The 17,819-nt window shown below is 38.2% G+C and overlaps 1 protein-coding gene across 1 annotated transcript in view; it reads left to right on the top strand.

Moving 5' to 3' along the window:
* The window catches only part of BRWD3 (bromodomain and WD repeat domain containing 3), an 87,640-nt gene that overhangs the window by 2,485 nt on the left and 67,336 nt on the right, over positions 1–17,819 (top strand). Inside the window, exons 5-6 of the mRNA XM_026652936.1 lie at positions 6,124–6,274; positions 9,127–9,225. Of these exons, the coding sequence (XP_026508721.1) occupies positions 6,124–6,274; positions 9,127–9,225 (250 nt within the window). The remainder of the gene's footprint in view (positions 1–6,123; positions 6,275–9,126; positions 9,226–17,819) is intronic.

Below are 17,819 nucleotides of genomic sequence, written 5' to 3'. Positions count from 1 at the left end.
CCAATATAGGACTTTGCAGTTCAGAATGACATTAAATCATTCTTATTAATTTTCACAACACCCATATTTTGCACGCATATGATCTTGACTTGCCCTGCCTGTCTATCAGAAACTGAAGATAAGCACCTGTTTCCCTTCCCACCCCACAAATTATAATGATTGTGTGGAAGGGTGACATGGTATTGCTCAAACTTTACTACATTGTTACTGACTGAATAATAAGTTTTTCATGTGGCAGTGTCCCCTGGAACAGTAACTTTGAAGTTAAACTAAAAAATGGGAAGTCCCCCTTACAGAGGGGACTTGCGGCATCCATACCTTGTGGTTTTTCTTTTCTCTAAGCTATGGAGAGTTGAAGGAGAATATCATGCTCCATCTAACCTCTGTCAGATGGTAGCCCGGCCTGATATTTAAACTGAAAGAAAGGGAAGGGAGTAAGTACTGTGGTGAATAAAACTTCAGTACAATATTTTTTTTTCTAGGGAACCAAATATCTAGCTGCTAGGTTATTTCATGTTTGCTCTGCGATTATATCTGTCACCTGAGATGAACGCCATCAGCAGGGGAGACAGAATCTGATTTCAGGCATATATGGCATTTGCTTCAACAGAAACATTAATCTTTGCATTTTTGTTCTTTGTTATTAAATCCATCCACACTTTCTGGAGCACATTGGGGCACCTCTGGATTATCTTGTTTGTTTATCTAATGGCATTTTTTGAGGCCACATAAAATTATTTAAAACTTTAACCTTGTACCAGTAAAATGAAGACAATAAAAATCAGGTGGGGGGGAAAAAAGCTGAGGAAAAAACAAGGTTTTGGAATTGTTTGGAAGTGGTTGTGATTTCTATATTTTAATAGATAATTAAAAGGTTTTGCTTTCTGACTCTAAAACAGGCAGGAAATTTCCCTCATTTGCATTTTGTGTTAATATTACGTAACTAGTTAAGGTGGGTTACAGTAGAGTAAAGGAGTATAAATTAAATATTGTGTGTTTGTAGCTCTCTGTTATGGCTGCCTTCATGTTGTTCATTTTCTTTCCTGCTAGCCTTTTCTATCAGTTCCCAGAATAAAGCTTTATCTCACCTGAGGATGTTGGAGGAATGGCTTTTCTCCAGCCATCATCATTCAGGGTTTGATATACTTGATGTCTGGATTCTTGAATGTACGTGACTATGTATATTTGGACTACTTGTCTGGCCTCAAGTGTTATGGGGGGAGTCAGACATTTGAAGGTATTGTGCAGAACAATGCCACCATCATGAGGTGCCCAGGTCACGATGAAATGCATTTTAATAGTCTTTCTTGGAAATGTAATTGGGGATCTTGGAGATGCAGTTTACCACTTCTTACCAATCACTTACATACTGAGTTAAAAACCTCTCTTTAAAAGGTTGCGGCATCACTGCTCCTTCATGCTGATGCCAATATTGATAACATAGAGAAGGCAGATAGGCGAATTGCAAAGGAAGAACTTTTATTTTTGCTTGTTCCTATGGTGTATAAAGAGAGGCCTCTTCTATTTTTTCTTTATTTTTTTCCTGTCTTTTCCAAATCTTAAAAAAAAAAAGACTAGCAAGTCTTGATTTCCCTCGTTCTTGCTGCAGGATTCTCTAGAGATCTTGTCCCTCATTTGAATAGAGAAGGGGTTGTTATACATCTTTCACAAAAGAAGCTTTTCTCCTAAATGATAGTCAGGAGCTTGAATTCAACAGGTTTTAACAAACTCAGTGTTTTATACAGTCTGACTAAATATTTGGCTTTTGGGAAGTGACCAGGGATATATCTAAAAACCTGCTTTGTAGACTTTCCCTCTGTTTATAATTTTGTTTTTAACGGTAGCTGTAAGCAATTTTTAAAAGTACATTTTAAAAACAGGGTTTTCTTTGTTGAATTTTAGAAAAAAAAGTTGCCCTCTGATTCTGTATAATTAACAATGAGAATATAATTAACAGGGATAAGAGAAGTCTGGTTAATTCTTGCCTCCAATCTGGTCAAACCTGTGTGTTCTATCCAAAATCTTCTGAATTTCTGTGAAGATTTCTCTGTGTTCCTATTCTGTTTTGGACCTGGTCTTGTACTTAAATGTCAGATAATATGGGACATAAGCACATTTTAAATGACACTTCTTAAGGGCAAATAAGAATTTTAAACATACTTACTGAACAAAAAACTAGAGATTTCTGGCCAAGTGTGTATGTGTATTACTCTTCGTTGAAAAGATGGGGGCGGGGGAAACAACAATTTTGGGCACTTTTACACAAGTGCTGTGACTAATGCCATGCATCTGCTTGCATATGCAACATGAGCAACTAAGTAAACTGTAGCAGGGATAGTCAATAGGCGGATTGTGGGCCAAATCTGGACCACCAGGCGCTTTTGAACGGACCCCGAAATCTTTTTATTTACTTATAATTAGTGTTGTGGGTTTTTTTTCTTTCCTCTGGAGTGTGGACCTTGATTATATCTTGACCAAGAAATTTGGACCTTGACAAAAAATAATTTGCTACCCCACTCTAAACGCTTGCCTTCACTAGACTTTTTTTTAACCTTGAACTATTGATAGCCAATGAACTTTTGAGCTACCTCTGGCGTGTTTGTAAAGGCTAATGTGGATGCTCCCATGTGTTTGTTACAGCCTGTGTCTACGCTAGCCTTCAGAAACACTCGACGTGCTTAGAGTTCATTAACAGTCAATAATTTGAAGTTTGGATCGGGGGAGGTCTAGTGAACACACCTGCTTGGTAGTTGTGCAGGCTAATTATCCCAGCTGGCTTGCCTCTAGCTCACTACTTTTACAGGTTTTGTTTGTTGCATTTAAAATGGATTGGCTGTGTCCTGGTTTCTGATGTGCTGTCTTATTTCATTAGGCCCATCTTGGTCTGTCTGCTGAAGATGTGTACATGGTTTCCTGGGTTCCCTGAGACCTACTGGTTTTGGGTACTGATCCTGCAGTCTGATCGATGTAGGCATTAATTCAGTGGGACTTCATACCAATGAAAGGCTCTGCCAGTATGGATCAGATTGTAGGACTGGGTCCCAAGTTCTTACCTTGTCTATCTAAGTTACTTAAAAGTAGTTGTGAGATTGTGGGGCCATTATTGATTGACATTGTCAATGCCAGTTCTAGCAAGGGAGAAGGTATTGGAAATCCTTGTACATAAGTCAGTTTGCCTCATCTCAAAAAAACAACATTGCTTGATAATAGGGTGCTTGTAATCCATTCTCAAACCTTTTATTTTTAGAGAAGGTAGTTGAGTGGATGGTGGCTTTTCAGCCACAGGTGCATTTGAACACCAGTGACATCCTGGGTGAGTTCCAGATTCTGAACTTCCTTGTAAGTTGAAACTCCACTCATCAGGGTCTTGAGTAACTTCCTGCTTACCTTATATAACGGTCAGTTATCTATTTGGGTCCTTCTAGACTTGGTTGCTTTTTGATACGGTTGACCATTGGCTGTTGCTTTGGCAGCTGAGGGAAACTGGGTTTGGGTGAAAGTCATATCTAGAGGGGAGAAATCTATCGTCGATGACAACTGTCCGTCCACAAGGAATTTGGTATGCAGGGTGTCTCAAGATGCTATGCTATCTCCTTATTAAATTCATATGAGACTGGTGAGATCACTTCAAAGAAGAAAGTGGGATCTGATCAATATGCTAATGAGATGTAAGTTATTAGTTCCTGCACCACAACTCCGCAAAGTCAGTCTCTAATATGAATGAGTTTGCCAAATGGATATGTTGGAGCTATCTACTCTCCATCTCTGGGAAGAAAGAAGTCTTGCTTGTGGATAAAAGCTGTCATGAAGACTCATTTTCTTTTTTCCCCATTTATTGAGGGGCCTATTTTACAGACAGTGAACAATGTTAAGAAATTAGTAACTTTTGACTTAATTGTTCTGTTAAGGGTCACCATAATACAATATACTCTTGTGATTGTGAGGCTTGATAGTTGAAGCTCCCTTCTAGCACTGGTTCCAGCTGCTCTTCTTCATTGCTCGCAGCAACTTGTTTGCTGACTAGTTTGGGCAATCATGGTCATATTACATTCACACAGTGTTCTTCATGTTGGCTGCTTATGAAGTGACAGATTCACTTTAATCAGTTCTGTTTGCTCTTTAAATCCTGAAGTAGATTGGCTGTGGCTATACTGATGACCTCTTCCATGAGTCTCATCTTGCTATTAAATCCAGAATCTTTGGGAGAGCTCAGCATTATTGGAATTATTGTTGGTTTCTCTGAGTGCTACTTTTCCTTTTGAGAAGTAATGGTTGCTCAGGTGGCACTGAAGGGCCTGATTTTCTGATCCCTCTCATAGTTGAATGAGAAGCATTTTATTTGCTTTTAATAAAGTATAACGTTGTATTTGTCGTTAGAAAATCCTCCTTTTTCATTGGCCTGTTGCTGTTACTTGTGGAAGTGTATTGTAGAGGATGTGACTTATCATGTTGTTGTGCCAGGATCATACTACTGCTATTGACCATTTTGAATCCTAATGTCATAATAATCCACCTGACAAACTACTCAGGTTGGAATGCGAGTGCTCTGTGCGCGCATATCGCTTCTTTGCAATGGATGCAATGCCAGAACTTCTGGCCGTACTTTAGTAATAAGTTGTTAGGTCTGCTGTTTGGTGAAATGAAAAGACAGATTACAATATAGCGGGACAAGGTGAGTGAGATAATACTTTTTATTGACTTGACTTCTCTTGGTGTGAGACACAAACTTTTGAGGTTACACAGAGCTCTTCTTCCATAGACTCATTTTAGCTGATGAAAATTTCTTCATCGCATCAGAGCATGTGGGATATAACCTATATATGCTTGCAGTGTTATAGTAGTACTGTTGGTCCCAGGATGTGAGATGAGGTGGGTGAAGTGATATCTTTTATTAGACCAACTTCTGTTGGTGAAAGAGAGAAACTTACACAAAGCTCTTTTTCAGGCCTGGGAAAGGTACTCAGAGCGTAAGATAGCTATTAGTGATACAGTATATTTTCTAGTTTTCAAATCTTCAGTATGTAATAATGAATGTTCCCTTGATGTTGACCATAAAAAGGAGGTGGAAGCAACTGTGTGTTCTGTGTTGGAAGAACAATTTAAACTGAAAATCTTAACACTGAATTTTAAATGAAATTTATTAAAAATAGCCAAAAAAAAGACTGGCTTAGGAAATTTCAGATGGCCAGCTGCTACTTGCTTGCTATTCATACTGGCTAATGAAGAAGTGATTTGCTTGTTTTTGTATTGGGAAATAGGCTATCTTTATCTAGGGAAGGGCAATACTGAAGAAGAATGCAGACCATTTTCTTATGATGGGAGACTTGAATCTTACACCCCATGGGTATGGAGTAAGCTCAGTTAATGTCAGGTCTTAATGGCACCCATTCACAACAGCTAAAAACTGAGCAGACAGACCTTGCAGCTATTGTAATGTTTCCTCCCCCCACCCCCTATTGTTTAGTTTTAAATGGAACATGTTTGTAACAACAGTATGGGGTTAAAATATCTGGCAAGTGAGGAAGGCCATAGTTTCTTAGCTGAGTAGTAGATACTTTATGTGAAAAGAATAAACTGGTGCGGTGAAATAGAAAATGATTCCCCAAACTGCCCTCTGCTTACTCAAAGTACTCCATTGAAAACACTGAGGTTTGGGGGTTTTATGTTTCTTCCTCTCTGGCTTTCAGAATTTCAAAGTCATCATGTAATACTTGAAACTATAATACAAGCTATTGAGTTGGCTATTGGCACGACCTTACTGGTCAATTTTCTTAATGTCCAAGGTATTTACAGGATTCTCTTAGATATACTGGGTATTCACCCACGAAAGCTTATGCTCCAATACGTCTGTTAGTCTGTAAGGTGCCACAAGACTCTTTGTTGCTTTTTACAGATCCAGACTAACATGGCTACCCCTCTGATACTTAGATATACTGGGTATAATTCATATTGAGTTTTAAAAAAAATTGTTTTTGCTTGTCTGTGTACTTGGATATTTAAATATGAACTGAATAAATGTTAAATGAAAAAAGCTCAGATGAAGAGGAAAGAAATATTTTTTTTCTACCCCTACCTCCAATTTAAGGAAAAATAAAAATGGTGTGTGGTGTTTCATGTGTTTAGGTGGCAGCCAATACACACATCCCTCCAGACTATCTTCTGAAAATCTGTGAGAGAATTGGACCCCTCTTAGACAAAGAGATCCCACAGAGTGTTCTTGGAGTGCAGACTTTACTAGGTGTAGGACGGCAATCTTTGCTAAGGGCAGCAAAAGGTAAGATTTAAAGTCCACGTAATCACAACTAATTTAAACAGTTAAGAATGATTAATATTTAATGCAAAGTATCTTTTAAGTTTGGTGTCTGAGGCGTTTGCATACTTGTGTGAGCACTCCTCATGCTACTTTCCATGGTCAGTTTCTACGTTCTAGTTACAGAATTGCTAAAACACAACCACTAGGAGAAAGTTGGGCCTTCTGTAAGGCCAGGATTACACTAGAAAAGGTTTGCTGGTACAGTATAGCTATAATGGCAAACCCTCCAAGTGTAGATGCAGCTTATACTGGCAAAAAAGTGCATTCACTGATGAGGCTTATGTTGGTTCTAGAAGCAAAATATGCTCTACTGGCAAAAGCCTTTTTATACCAATATAGCTGTGTTTACACTTGGAGTTCTGACAGTACAATGTTGCAAAAAACCCATTGCCCCTAAACAGCACCTGCAAAAGGCGCACTGGCCTGAGGCTATGTCTACAGTAGCACTTTTGTCGGTCAGGGGTGTGGAAAAAAACATCCTCCCAACCGACATAAGTTTCACCAACAAAAGCACCAGTGTAGACAGCACTATGTTGTCGTAAAGCGGCTTAAATGGGAGATCTTGTAGGAGTGCAGCTGCAGCAGTACATCTGTGCCACTGTAAGGTCTGTAGTGTAGACATAGCCTAAAGTTGGTAGGAGGTGTAGAAGAGGGATGTGTGCAATATCCAAACTGGACATAGGGGCCATTGCTTTGCTTGTAAGCCATCAGCTATTGTTATCCTGAAGAATGGGAGTTTTGAGATGTTGCCAGCAATTTGTTAATTATATCCCAGACTTTAGGTTACTTTAATATGTCGTGAAAAAACCCAAACCATAAACCCAAACTCAGCATCCAAACCCCACCATATACTTGTAAATTTAAGGTGCTATAGTTCAACATACAATAACCTATGAGAGAGAGCTTTTCTTGGGAGAGGATACACATTGCCACTCAGCACTATGCAGGTCATCCCAAGCAAGTGTCCATAAAACCTTTATTCCATACCAGCTTTTAGTCTCTCTATGCATATGTGGTACAGAAAAATTATTTTAGAAATATTCAGTTATTTTAAAAGATGTTGCTGAAACAGTGTTTAATATCCCTGATCATGTAAAACTAGGTACTTAGTTTTGAATGTACATTGCTAGATACTTTACTTTGAATGTAACTGTGTAACACTTAGAAGGAGAAGAAATGAATAAATGTAAGACAGCTGTAAAAATAACATGTAATACCTTTTTCTTATATCTAAAAATGTCATAAAACTTGAAGAGCTGCATCTGTTCCTATAAGGGAGTGCTGGGTCCCACTGGGAAGCTGGGAGTCTCCTCTTTCATTTGGATGTTGTGCCTGAGGGGAGCCCTGCTAAACCATGGGGTATCACTTTAAAATTGTGCCATTTTTAGGTACAGAAAAGCTGCCGCAAGACCAGGGCTTAATCTTGCCTGACGTGGGCCCTTGGCAGGTGTAATGTGATGGAGAAATTCCATACTTATAGGGAGAAGAAGAAAACATTTCTGTGGCAGATTGATAAAACAAACAAAAAACAATGGCTGTTTGCAAACCCCTATTCCAGTTTAAATGTTAGAATAAATCCCAGGGCAGATGATTACTGGGCAGAGCTCAGATGAGTCAGTCAGAGATATAGGATAACTTGAAGATCAATGTGATGAATTTGTATGTATTTGACTTTCTGTATAGAGAAAGTATATTGGCCTTGTTCCACTTGGTGGGTAAACAATATCTTTGTTCTAAGAAGTAGTTGTTCTTTCCAGAATGACACTTTTATGGATCTTTTAAAGTTGCACTTGAGTAGTCTAGATAGTGAAAGAAAATAGAGAGCTCACACCTTTGTTCTAGAAAGGTTAAGTTGCACTTCTATATATAAGTAATACAATAAGAGAAAGCTATAGTAGAATTTGGGTTGTACTTAAATATTCCATCAGGGTTCTGCCTGGATTTGGACACTCCGTGTTCATAGATTCAATGGTGATGCATGAGTCCATCCGTCAGTGGCATTAGCCTTCTGCTCCACAGCTCTTCCTCATCATAGAAGATCATTTCTCTCCTTCCAGATGGCCACTAATGGAAAATGCCCAGCTCTGATTTCCGAGGCACTTTGAGAAGGCTCAGAAAATGCACTATTGTTTCCATTAGAGGGAAGGCTGTCTGAGGCCAACTGGCAGCAAAGTAGCTGGCGAACCTTAAAAGAAAATGGCCTTAATTTTAAAAACAATGTTTTAAAAGAGAGAGAATGTGGAAAGCACATTACCACCAATTAAAGGAAACCAGATTTATTAAAACAAAAATCTTACTCACTCCCATCCCAAGTATAAAGTATTTGTGTGTACTGTCTCCCAAATGTATAATACACCGGGACTTTCTTAATGCAAATTAAGATGAAAAGTTGAGATTTTTAATTTTTAGGGTTCCTTCCTCATGTGAAGTTTATTAAATGTTGTTATTACACTGGTAATTACATGTACTCCTACACTCTTGCAGTTCCCCCCGCCCCATCAAATTTAGACTTTCTAAACCTGAAAAGCCAAGTAAATAAAGAGAGAATTTGAAAATGTTTCTAAGACTTTATCACATAGTAAATACAAATCAGAGGTTCATCATCATTAGTTTGTCTGAAATCTGACTCTTTATAATGATTCAGCTGCATTTTATGAAAACTGTGATTCTCTGTAGCCAGAGCATACTAGAAAGTCAGGGACTGCTGAGTTTTTGGCGTTATCAGTATTTGGACAAATAAGTCAGTTGAATGCAGAACCCACCTCTGCAGCTTTTTTATTTTTTTTGATCAACTGTTAATTTCATTGATCTAGACTGCAGGCATACGCTATGGAAGGGATCTGCATTTGCAGCTCTTCACAGAGGCCGACCTCCCGAACTACCTGTAAATTATGGGAAGCCACCAAATGTGGGTAAGTAATATCCCATTAAAATATAAAGTGTTTTGAATTTTATTCGTATCTTTATTAGCTTTTTCAATTGAAACTTTTGTTATTAATCCAGATGCTACTTTAGGTTTTCATTTACATTTTTTGATGAGTTTCAAGATGAACTCATCCCCAAAGCTTTTAATTTATTCTACAAGTGTTTTGCTTCTTCCATAAGTCTTTTTTTCATATGCTCTCTTGCTTTCTCATTTTTAAATCTGTGTGTGCATGCGCGCATGCCTGTATATACATAAATTATATTATTGCCCCTCTGCCAAGTGGTGGTGGATGTCAGAGCCTGACTTGTTAGCATCCCTTTGGAGGAGAAATCAGTGATATGAAATCTGGATATGTTCTTGTTTATTTAACCTATATATGACAGTCTTTTCAACAGAGTTGGTCAGAAACAGCATACAGGCAATTCCTTCTTCCAGGAATCTCAGCCAAAACACCAGTGCTTGGTTCTTGGGGAACACTTCTGCCTCAAGGATTGATTAGAGAGATTAAGACAGAGCGAACTGCTTGTCACAGCTCCCTCAAAAAGAAATTGAATCACAAAACTAAGAACCCAAGCGCATTGTGTCAGTCTGAACAGTGCACACATGTTAAGGAAAAATAACTTGTAAGACTATGTATAATAGCACCAACTGGTGATTCCCACCATAACTATAAGACATGTAAGCATTGAACTGTTTAAGCCCTTTTCTACATCAGAGTGCTTTATTAGGTATACAGCTATAGTTATATTGGTATATTTCTCTCCCCCCCCCCCCCCCCCCGGGTAAAGATGCTTTTATTCTGATATAAACATTCCTTTTGTTGGTTTAGTACAAACACCTTCCCAAGTGATTTAAAATAAACTAAAATAACAAAAGGAATGCTTATACCAATACAAACCCTAATGTGGACACTCTTATTGTGATATAACTACATGGATTTACATTCACCGTTAGTCTGTGCTGGAAAAAAAACCTCTGTCCTGTAGACAAGGGCTAAAACTTAAACTAGCCATTGTTACAGCAAAGAAACCAACTCGATGGCTTGCCGGGGGACAAGCAGCTGCCCTCTGCGTACACCTTCTTTGTTATTTTATTATTTTATTTTTCAGATGGGCACACACATGCACACTTTTTTGTTGTCTACTGAGGAATCTGTTTGCTGTCACCCTCACGTCTCTCAAATAGAGCAAGTTGACAAATGAAACAGGGAAGATTTTCTAAGTTTCTTTAGCATCCAGTCCAATTATTGCTGTTAATTTAAAATATCCAAAAAAAAAATGAGTTTTTTCTTTTTTGTCTCTTTCTTCCTGCTATCCCTGCCTTAGCCTTTTTGGAAATTTTCCCCTTCACCTTCTTAATGGGTTTCTCTATCCTCTACCCAAAGCTAGGGTCCAAAGCTAGGACCCTCCCATCTGGGATTATTTTGATTTTCTTCTTCATGTTGAGGATGCTTATTTTTTGTTCCTACTGTCCCCATTCCATTTTTTGTGTTTCTGGTCTCAGTCTCAACCTTTTTCCTCCTTTATTTCCTAAAATCAACATTTGCTGGGAATGAAACTAACACAACGTACTTGGTTCAGCATTGTGACCGAGACCCCGTCAGTGTCACTCTGCACAAGATGTGTGTTACATAAGTAACAGAATGACAGAATAGTAGTAATAATGAGACAAGGCAGTGAGGTGATATCTTGTATTGGACCAACCTCTGTTGGTGGGAGAGAGAGAGATGCTTTCGAGTTTACACTTGAAGAAGAGCTCTGTGTAAACTCAAAAGCTTCTCTCTCACCAACAGAAGTTGGTCCAATACAAGATATCACCTCACCGCCTTGTCTCTCTAATATCCTGACAAATAATATGCAACAATGTAACACTTGTAAATTTTCCTTCTGTTGGCTAATAACTCGTGTGATCCTGATAGTTAGAGGTCACAAAGGGATTATGGCTTTGTATTACATGATTACTTCTCTCCATTTATTCTTTTAAACTAGCCTAGTAATGATAAAGCAACAGTTGTGTTAATGGACTGTTAATGGTCTGATCTTAATCATTAACATACAACTCTTATTGATGGAAATAGAAGTTATACATATGTAAAGGATTCTGGATCACAACCTTAATTAGGTGATTCAGCCAATCAAAATGCAGCTTGTTTTGGATAATTTGTATTACCATTCGTTAATTATAGTTAGGCTCAAAAGTTTGATCTGTTTTTTTCATGGCTGTTATGTGAAAGAGCTATATGTTACCTCTGTGACATAACAGTTGTAAAATGACTTTACGATGGTAAAGAGCAGAATAGTTTTCTGTTTTTTATGGTTAATAATTCTTTGCATCCTTACTGCTTCATCTCTTGTCACTTCTGAACCCACCAAGATAAAACTGTGATGGTAGAAGCAGCTGCTATGTACATTTTCATTTATTGTATAAATATTAATATGTATGGTTACAACTTAAAGGGTCTTTTCTGCTTTCCATATGTATGCATAACTGCAGTTAGGGGAGACAGGAAACTTAGTGTACAGGTATATGTAAAAAACACACTCCCTAAAACTTGGTTATAGTTGAACTATATGGTCACTTTGGGATATGATTTCACAACAATTCCTACTCCTTCCATTTCTGAACTGTTGTCCGAAGTCTCCCCTTGTATATAATAGGTTGTCTTGGGTATGATAGGCTGTAAGGTTTTTAAAGATGTCTTATTGTATGTTTGTTAAGTACCAAGCAAACTTATAATGCTGTTCTCGGAGCATTCATTGAGTAATCTGCCATTCTTAATATTTAAATAGTTAAAAATCTTGTTGCTTAGAAGGCAAGATAAGTGTCAGTGTTACATGCTTTGTAGAATGGGTTGAATTCTGGTAAACAAGCAGGTTAATATTTAAACCAGAAATGTTAAACTCCTGATTGCCGCTGTGACAGGTGGAGATGCTGCAGAATAAACATTTCATCTTAAAATTAACAAATTCCCCTTTCCCTCCACATCCCCCTATTTTTTATTTTTATATACATAAAAATTCTAGTGGGTATGCTTGAGAAGAGAGCCTTCCAAATGTGAACTCATGTATTTCTGTCTTAGACAGCGGGAAACAGCTCAAAGTGAACTGGGGTACTTCACAGATCTTTTAAATAATAAGTTAATTCTGAAGCCTAATGTTGCTTTAAGTGTCATTTTTCCAGTAACATAGGCACATAATTGTTTGGTTTGTTTATGAAATTATTGTGGTTGTGCATACAAATGATTTACACTTGAAGATAGATAAATAAGCAAAGGGCAGAAATAGCAGGTTCACTAGTTGCTTTACTTCATGCTTATATTTTCCCCTCAGTGAGTAATATTGACTTCAGTAGTAACTTAACTAAGGACTTGAGTATGCAAAAACTTACTAACCGATATGATCCTACTTCTATTGGACTGCTCATGGTATCTCCTCATCCTTAGGTTGTGTGCTGCACAGCACCTAGATCCTTTCCCTCCAGGTCAGGGGATTTGTGGGGAGTGAGGTAAGGTTGGGAATGATCATCATTTCTTCCCCCTCCAACAAACACTCAACCTACAACTAGGAGAGCTTGGGGAGGAAATGCAGTAAGTGTACTGGTATGCAGTGCAGTTGTGTGCTTCTACACAGACTGAGTGTGTTAGGAAACTCTTTGGGACAGGAGGAGGATGTGTCTGGGGAAACTACCTATCCATAAAAAAAGAACTTTGTCAAATCAATGACTACGAAGGCTACAATGCTCTATTCTTACAGTAGCTGTGCCAAGTTCAGCTCCTTTTTTTGGCCATATGCACAGTCCACAAAAATATTTTATAAATATTTCACTATACAAATAATGTACTGAAGGCAATTATTCCCCAACTCATAGCCCAATTCCCTTGTATGTGTTGTTCCTAGTCTCCTTGCTAAATCAGGCCTTCTGATTGTGCTAGCTAGCCATGCAGGTTTCATGTCTCCATATACAACTCCATATGCCCAGATTATGAAATTACAGTGCTTACATGAAAAGAACAAATATTAATGTGGTGACAAAGCACCACACCTAGTATTGGAGACATGTATATATGGTGCTGACATTGGCATTCATGTTCTGTGGCTCACGTTTTCAGTTCTCCACCCATAAGGAAGGGATCTAAAGTAGTTCAAGCGTTTATACAATTGAGCAACTGTTTCTCTGTTTTCAGATTTTTGTGTTTCAGCCGTTAACTCTCAATTTCTTGGGTGTGTATTTTTTTTTTTAATTGTGTTTTATTTAAATAACATGCTTGTTGGGAATTTTACACTTAAGTTACTAACGTGTGTTCATGGCTTGGACTCTACGTATTTTTGTCTGGGAATTGGAGTAATGTAAGAGTGTGTGTGTGTGTATCTATGCATTGAGGGGGTGGAGCTAGCTGTCAGGGAAAAGCAGGAGAACAGCCACACCTAAAGCATGCTCCTCTAGTTTATAGGCAGATTTTTCAGATGGAAGGTTCATCCAAAGTTAATGCTGTTCCTTGATAAGGTGAGGAGGGTTAATATACCCTGTGGATCAGGGAATTCAGTGTCTGCACAGCCATAGAGCTAGCTGTGCTGCCTTTGGGTGGGAGAGGAGAGCTAGGACATTCAACAGATGGGTTGGCTTCCCCTTGGGATGTCCCAACATCTATGAGTTGGAGTATAAATTCTCCATGGATCTACAAGCTTCATGCACAAGGGAAGATGCATTCTGGATTCCTTCTCTGAGAGAAGAATCCTCTCCTTCCTGAGGGGAGAATAACTCAGGCATCAAACAATTGATATTTTTGGGAGCATGGATCCCAATGTGTAAATTAATATTATGGCTGCAAATGGCAGTAAATAACAAGAAGATTTGCTGGCACCTATATGTCTAAGTGATGAATCATTTAAGCAGCTAGAAATTAAGCTCTTGCCCAAGAAGAACACTCTAAGGAAGCACTTTTTTTGTTTTGTTTTGTTTTTGTTTTTGTTTAAAGGGTGAACTGGATGTGCTTATGTTCTGTCCATCATGCCATCTGCAGTTAGAGAGAGCCCATCCTATGAGGGGGTTGCTACATGGAAATACAGTTTAAAAAGGTCCTCCCAGGAGAAAATAATTGTGGTCAGATAGACTATTTGGCTGCTGTTATGCCCAATGTAGCATGAAGTAAAGCAACTAGTGAAATATGTTGCTAAAATTTCTTAGGGCTGGCATGTTGCTAATTCTCTGTGTGGGAATCCCAGTTTTAAAGTTTTAGGCATTATGAGCACAATAACATCATTGTACTAAAGGAACCAGCCTTCAGAAAGGCTTTTGGAGAGTTTGTGTTTGCGCATGCGTGCAATTCCTTGTTATATCTAAACTTGTTTTAATCTTCCACTGAAAGATGTGAGAGCTGGGATTGCATATTTTTGTTTGCAATTTATCTGAAAGCAGTAATTCACTGAAATATAAGAATATAGAAAACCAATCGCAGCCTAATTTTTGTGTGTGTGGTATGTGTGTGTTAATATTGGCTGCTTTTTAAAAAAAATGGGAATCCAGTGTGCGAACGCTTCAAATTTGCTAACCATCTTCTTTTTGCTTAATGGTACAATAATACTTGATATTTCTTTAGCACTTTCTATTCAAAGATATCCAAGTACTCTACAAACATGAATATATTTAAGTTTTATAATTATCCACTTAAAGTAGGGAAGTAATAGTATCTCCATTTTACACATGGAGGAAGTGGACGCAGAGAGAAGTTAAAGGGGCTTTCACGTGGTCAAGGTGTGAGCCAATTGCAAACCTGAGAATAAACCTAGGATTATAAGCGTGGAGATAGATGCCAGATTGCCATTGACTTTCAGCTGGAGTTCAGCACCTCACTGCTTTTTGTGTTTTTGAAAATGTCCCTGATGTTGTATATAGTAAATGTGGAGGAGAGGAGGGGATGGTGCTAACATTTTCAAAATAAGTCACATAGATGCTTTTGAAAATTTTAGCCTAACAAAATAAACCATGTACTACTTTTCTTAAAATAGGGTTTCTGGTGTATTTAATTTTAAAATTAATAACACGGTGAGAAAAGGGTTGTGGAATTTGTAGTACAGGGAAGATAGTTTTTTAGCATATTTTGACATGTATGTGAACCTTCCTGGTTCATGCTACTCTTAAATCTTTTAAACATTTATGTTCCAAAAACAAAACTCTGGTGCAAAACTGTTTGAAATTGCTGAAGGGCAAATACGTTGTTGCCTATTGTATCATTTACAAAACCCAAGCACTGAAAAGCAAGTAAGAGTGGTCGAAGTTAAAGGACTACACCTTTATACTGTTATGACTGTGTCCACACTAGGGGGTTGTACTGCTTTGACTATATAGGTTTAGAAACTGATCTAGTTAAAATAGTACAAAAACTGTGTGTAGGCAAGCCCTTCCTATGTATGTACAGAACCTAGCGCAATAGAACCTCTATGCACTACTGTAATGGGGAAAAAAGATACACAAATAGTTAAGGACATAATTCTTACACTGCCTACATAATAAACACAATGTTCTCAGGGACAGTTAAATGGAAAATATCAGTTAATATTTTGTCATAGTACTAACTGTTTCCCGAGAAGAAAGTTGAATATACATTTTAATAGGAAAAGTGAAAGTTGATGGACGGTAAAATTATGTTACTTATATTGTGGACTTGTATTTGAGGCTGATCACTGTGTGTAATGTGCACTTACTATAGATAACTCTGAAATAAAATGAATACCATTTTTCATTACTAATGTCAAACACTACTCATCTGGAAAAAAATTGTGTCTGATATGAAATAAATATTTCTTTATACTTGAAAACAATGTTTTTGTTGTCTGGGCAGTTTATCTTTATTACCTTGCTTCTATGTGCTTGGGATTTGTAAATGATGTGATAGGTGTGTATATATATTGTTGTATGCAGTGTTGTTGTAGCTGTGTTGGTCCCAGAACGTATAGCGAGACAAGGTGGGTGAGGAATATCTTTTATTGGACCAACTAGTCAGTTGGCAACCTTAATTGGCTTCTGAAATGATGTGTCCCCTCCACACACACCCCCAGGTTTCATAAAAATCCTTCATAATCTTTTGTGTATGTAGCTAAAGGATGATAAAATTAAAAACAAATTATAAATGGGACAAACAGTTCACCAGATTATTAAACTAAAGGAGTGAGAGGTGCTAATAGTGGCTACAGAGGAGACCTTCGTCCTTCAACGTTCAGTTGATAAGATAAGCTTAAATTCATAGGATATGTCTACGCTGCAATTAAAAACCCACGGCTGGCTCATGCCAGCTGACGCAGGCTCATAGGGCTCACGTTAAGGGGAGGTTTCATTGCAGTGTAGACATTTGGGCTTTGGCTCTGGCAGCCTCCCACCTTGCAGTGTCCTAGAGCTCAGGCTCTAGCCTGCACCCGAACAGCTACACGGCAATTAAACAGCCCCTTAGCATAAGCCAGCTGATACAGGCCAGCCATGGGTCTTTAATTGCATTGTAGACCATAGATTCCAAGGCTGGAAGGGACCGCTGTGATCATCTAGTCTGACCTCCTATATAATACAGGCCTTAAACTCCCCCAAAATAATTAGTAGAGCATATCTTTTAGAAGAACATACAATCTTGATTTTAAAAATTGTCAGTGATGGCGAATTCACCTCAGCCCTTGGTAAATTTGTTCCAATGGTTAATTAAAGTCACTGTTAAAAATGTGTGTGTCTTATTTCCAATCTGATTTTTGTTCTAGCTTTAACTTCCAGCCATGGGATCGTGTTATGCCTTTCTCTGCTAGTTTGAAAACCCATTTGTCAAATATTTACTCCATCTGTAAATACTTATAGACTATAATCAAGTCCTCCCCCCCCCCACCCAAGCTCCTTGAGTCTGTCACTATAAGGCACGTTTTCTAATCATTTAATTATTTTCATGGCTGTTCTCTGAACCCTCTCCAATTTATCCACATCATTCTTGAATTGTGAACACCAGAACTGGATATAGTATTCTAGCAGTAGTCACACCATTACCAAATACAGGGGTAAAATAACCTCTCTACTTCTACTTGAGATTCACCTGTTTATGCATCCTTTTGGCCACAGCGTCCTGTTGGGAGCTCTTTACAAAGCCATTAGCCATGTATGCACAAGAAAACCCTATCGATGCTGTGATAACCAGACCTTTAGCTGGTATAAGTTTGCCTATGCTGATAGACACCAATTGAGTATGGGGTCCTGAATGTTGGTTTAGAAAATATACTGAAAACAATAGCAAATAAAGCACCAAACCCAGGATTGGAACTCTGATCACTGTTTGATTCTACAGCCAGTGCCTGTTCTATTAGGCCACAGTGCTTCCCAGCCAAGTCACTCACCCTCTTGTTCCTTAGTTACCTCATCTGCGGGGGGAAGCCTAATAATAGTGCTTTTTATTTATTTAGCATTTTATGTACATAGAACTTGCGGTACTCTACCAAAGTGTTATTAGTTGGTCTAAAAAAAAAGATTTTAAGTAATTTTGTGTGAGAGGCCCTGATCAAGGGCAGTGGCTCCCAACCTTTCCAGACTACTGTACCCCTTTCAGGTGTCTGATTT

This window comes from Terrapene carolina, unplaced genomic scaffold (assembly GCF_002925995.2).
Source record: "Terrapene carolina triunguis isolate 2854851 unplaced genomic scaffold, T_m_triunguis-2.0 Scaffold131, whole genome shotgun sequence".
Taxonomy (NCBI): domain Eukaryota; kingdom Metazoa; phylum Chordata; order Testudines; family Emydidae; genus Terrapene; species Terrapene triunguis.
This window is presented reverse-complemented; position numbering and strand designations above follow the sequence as displayed.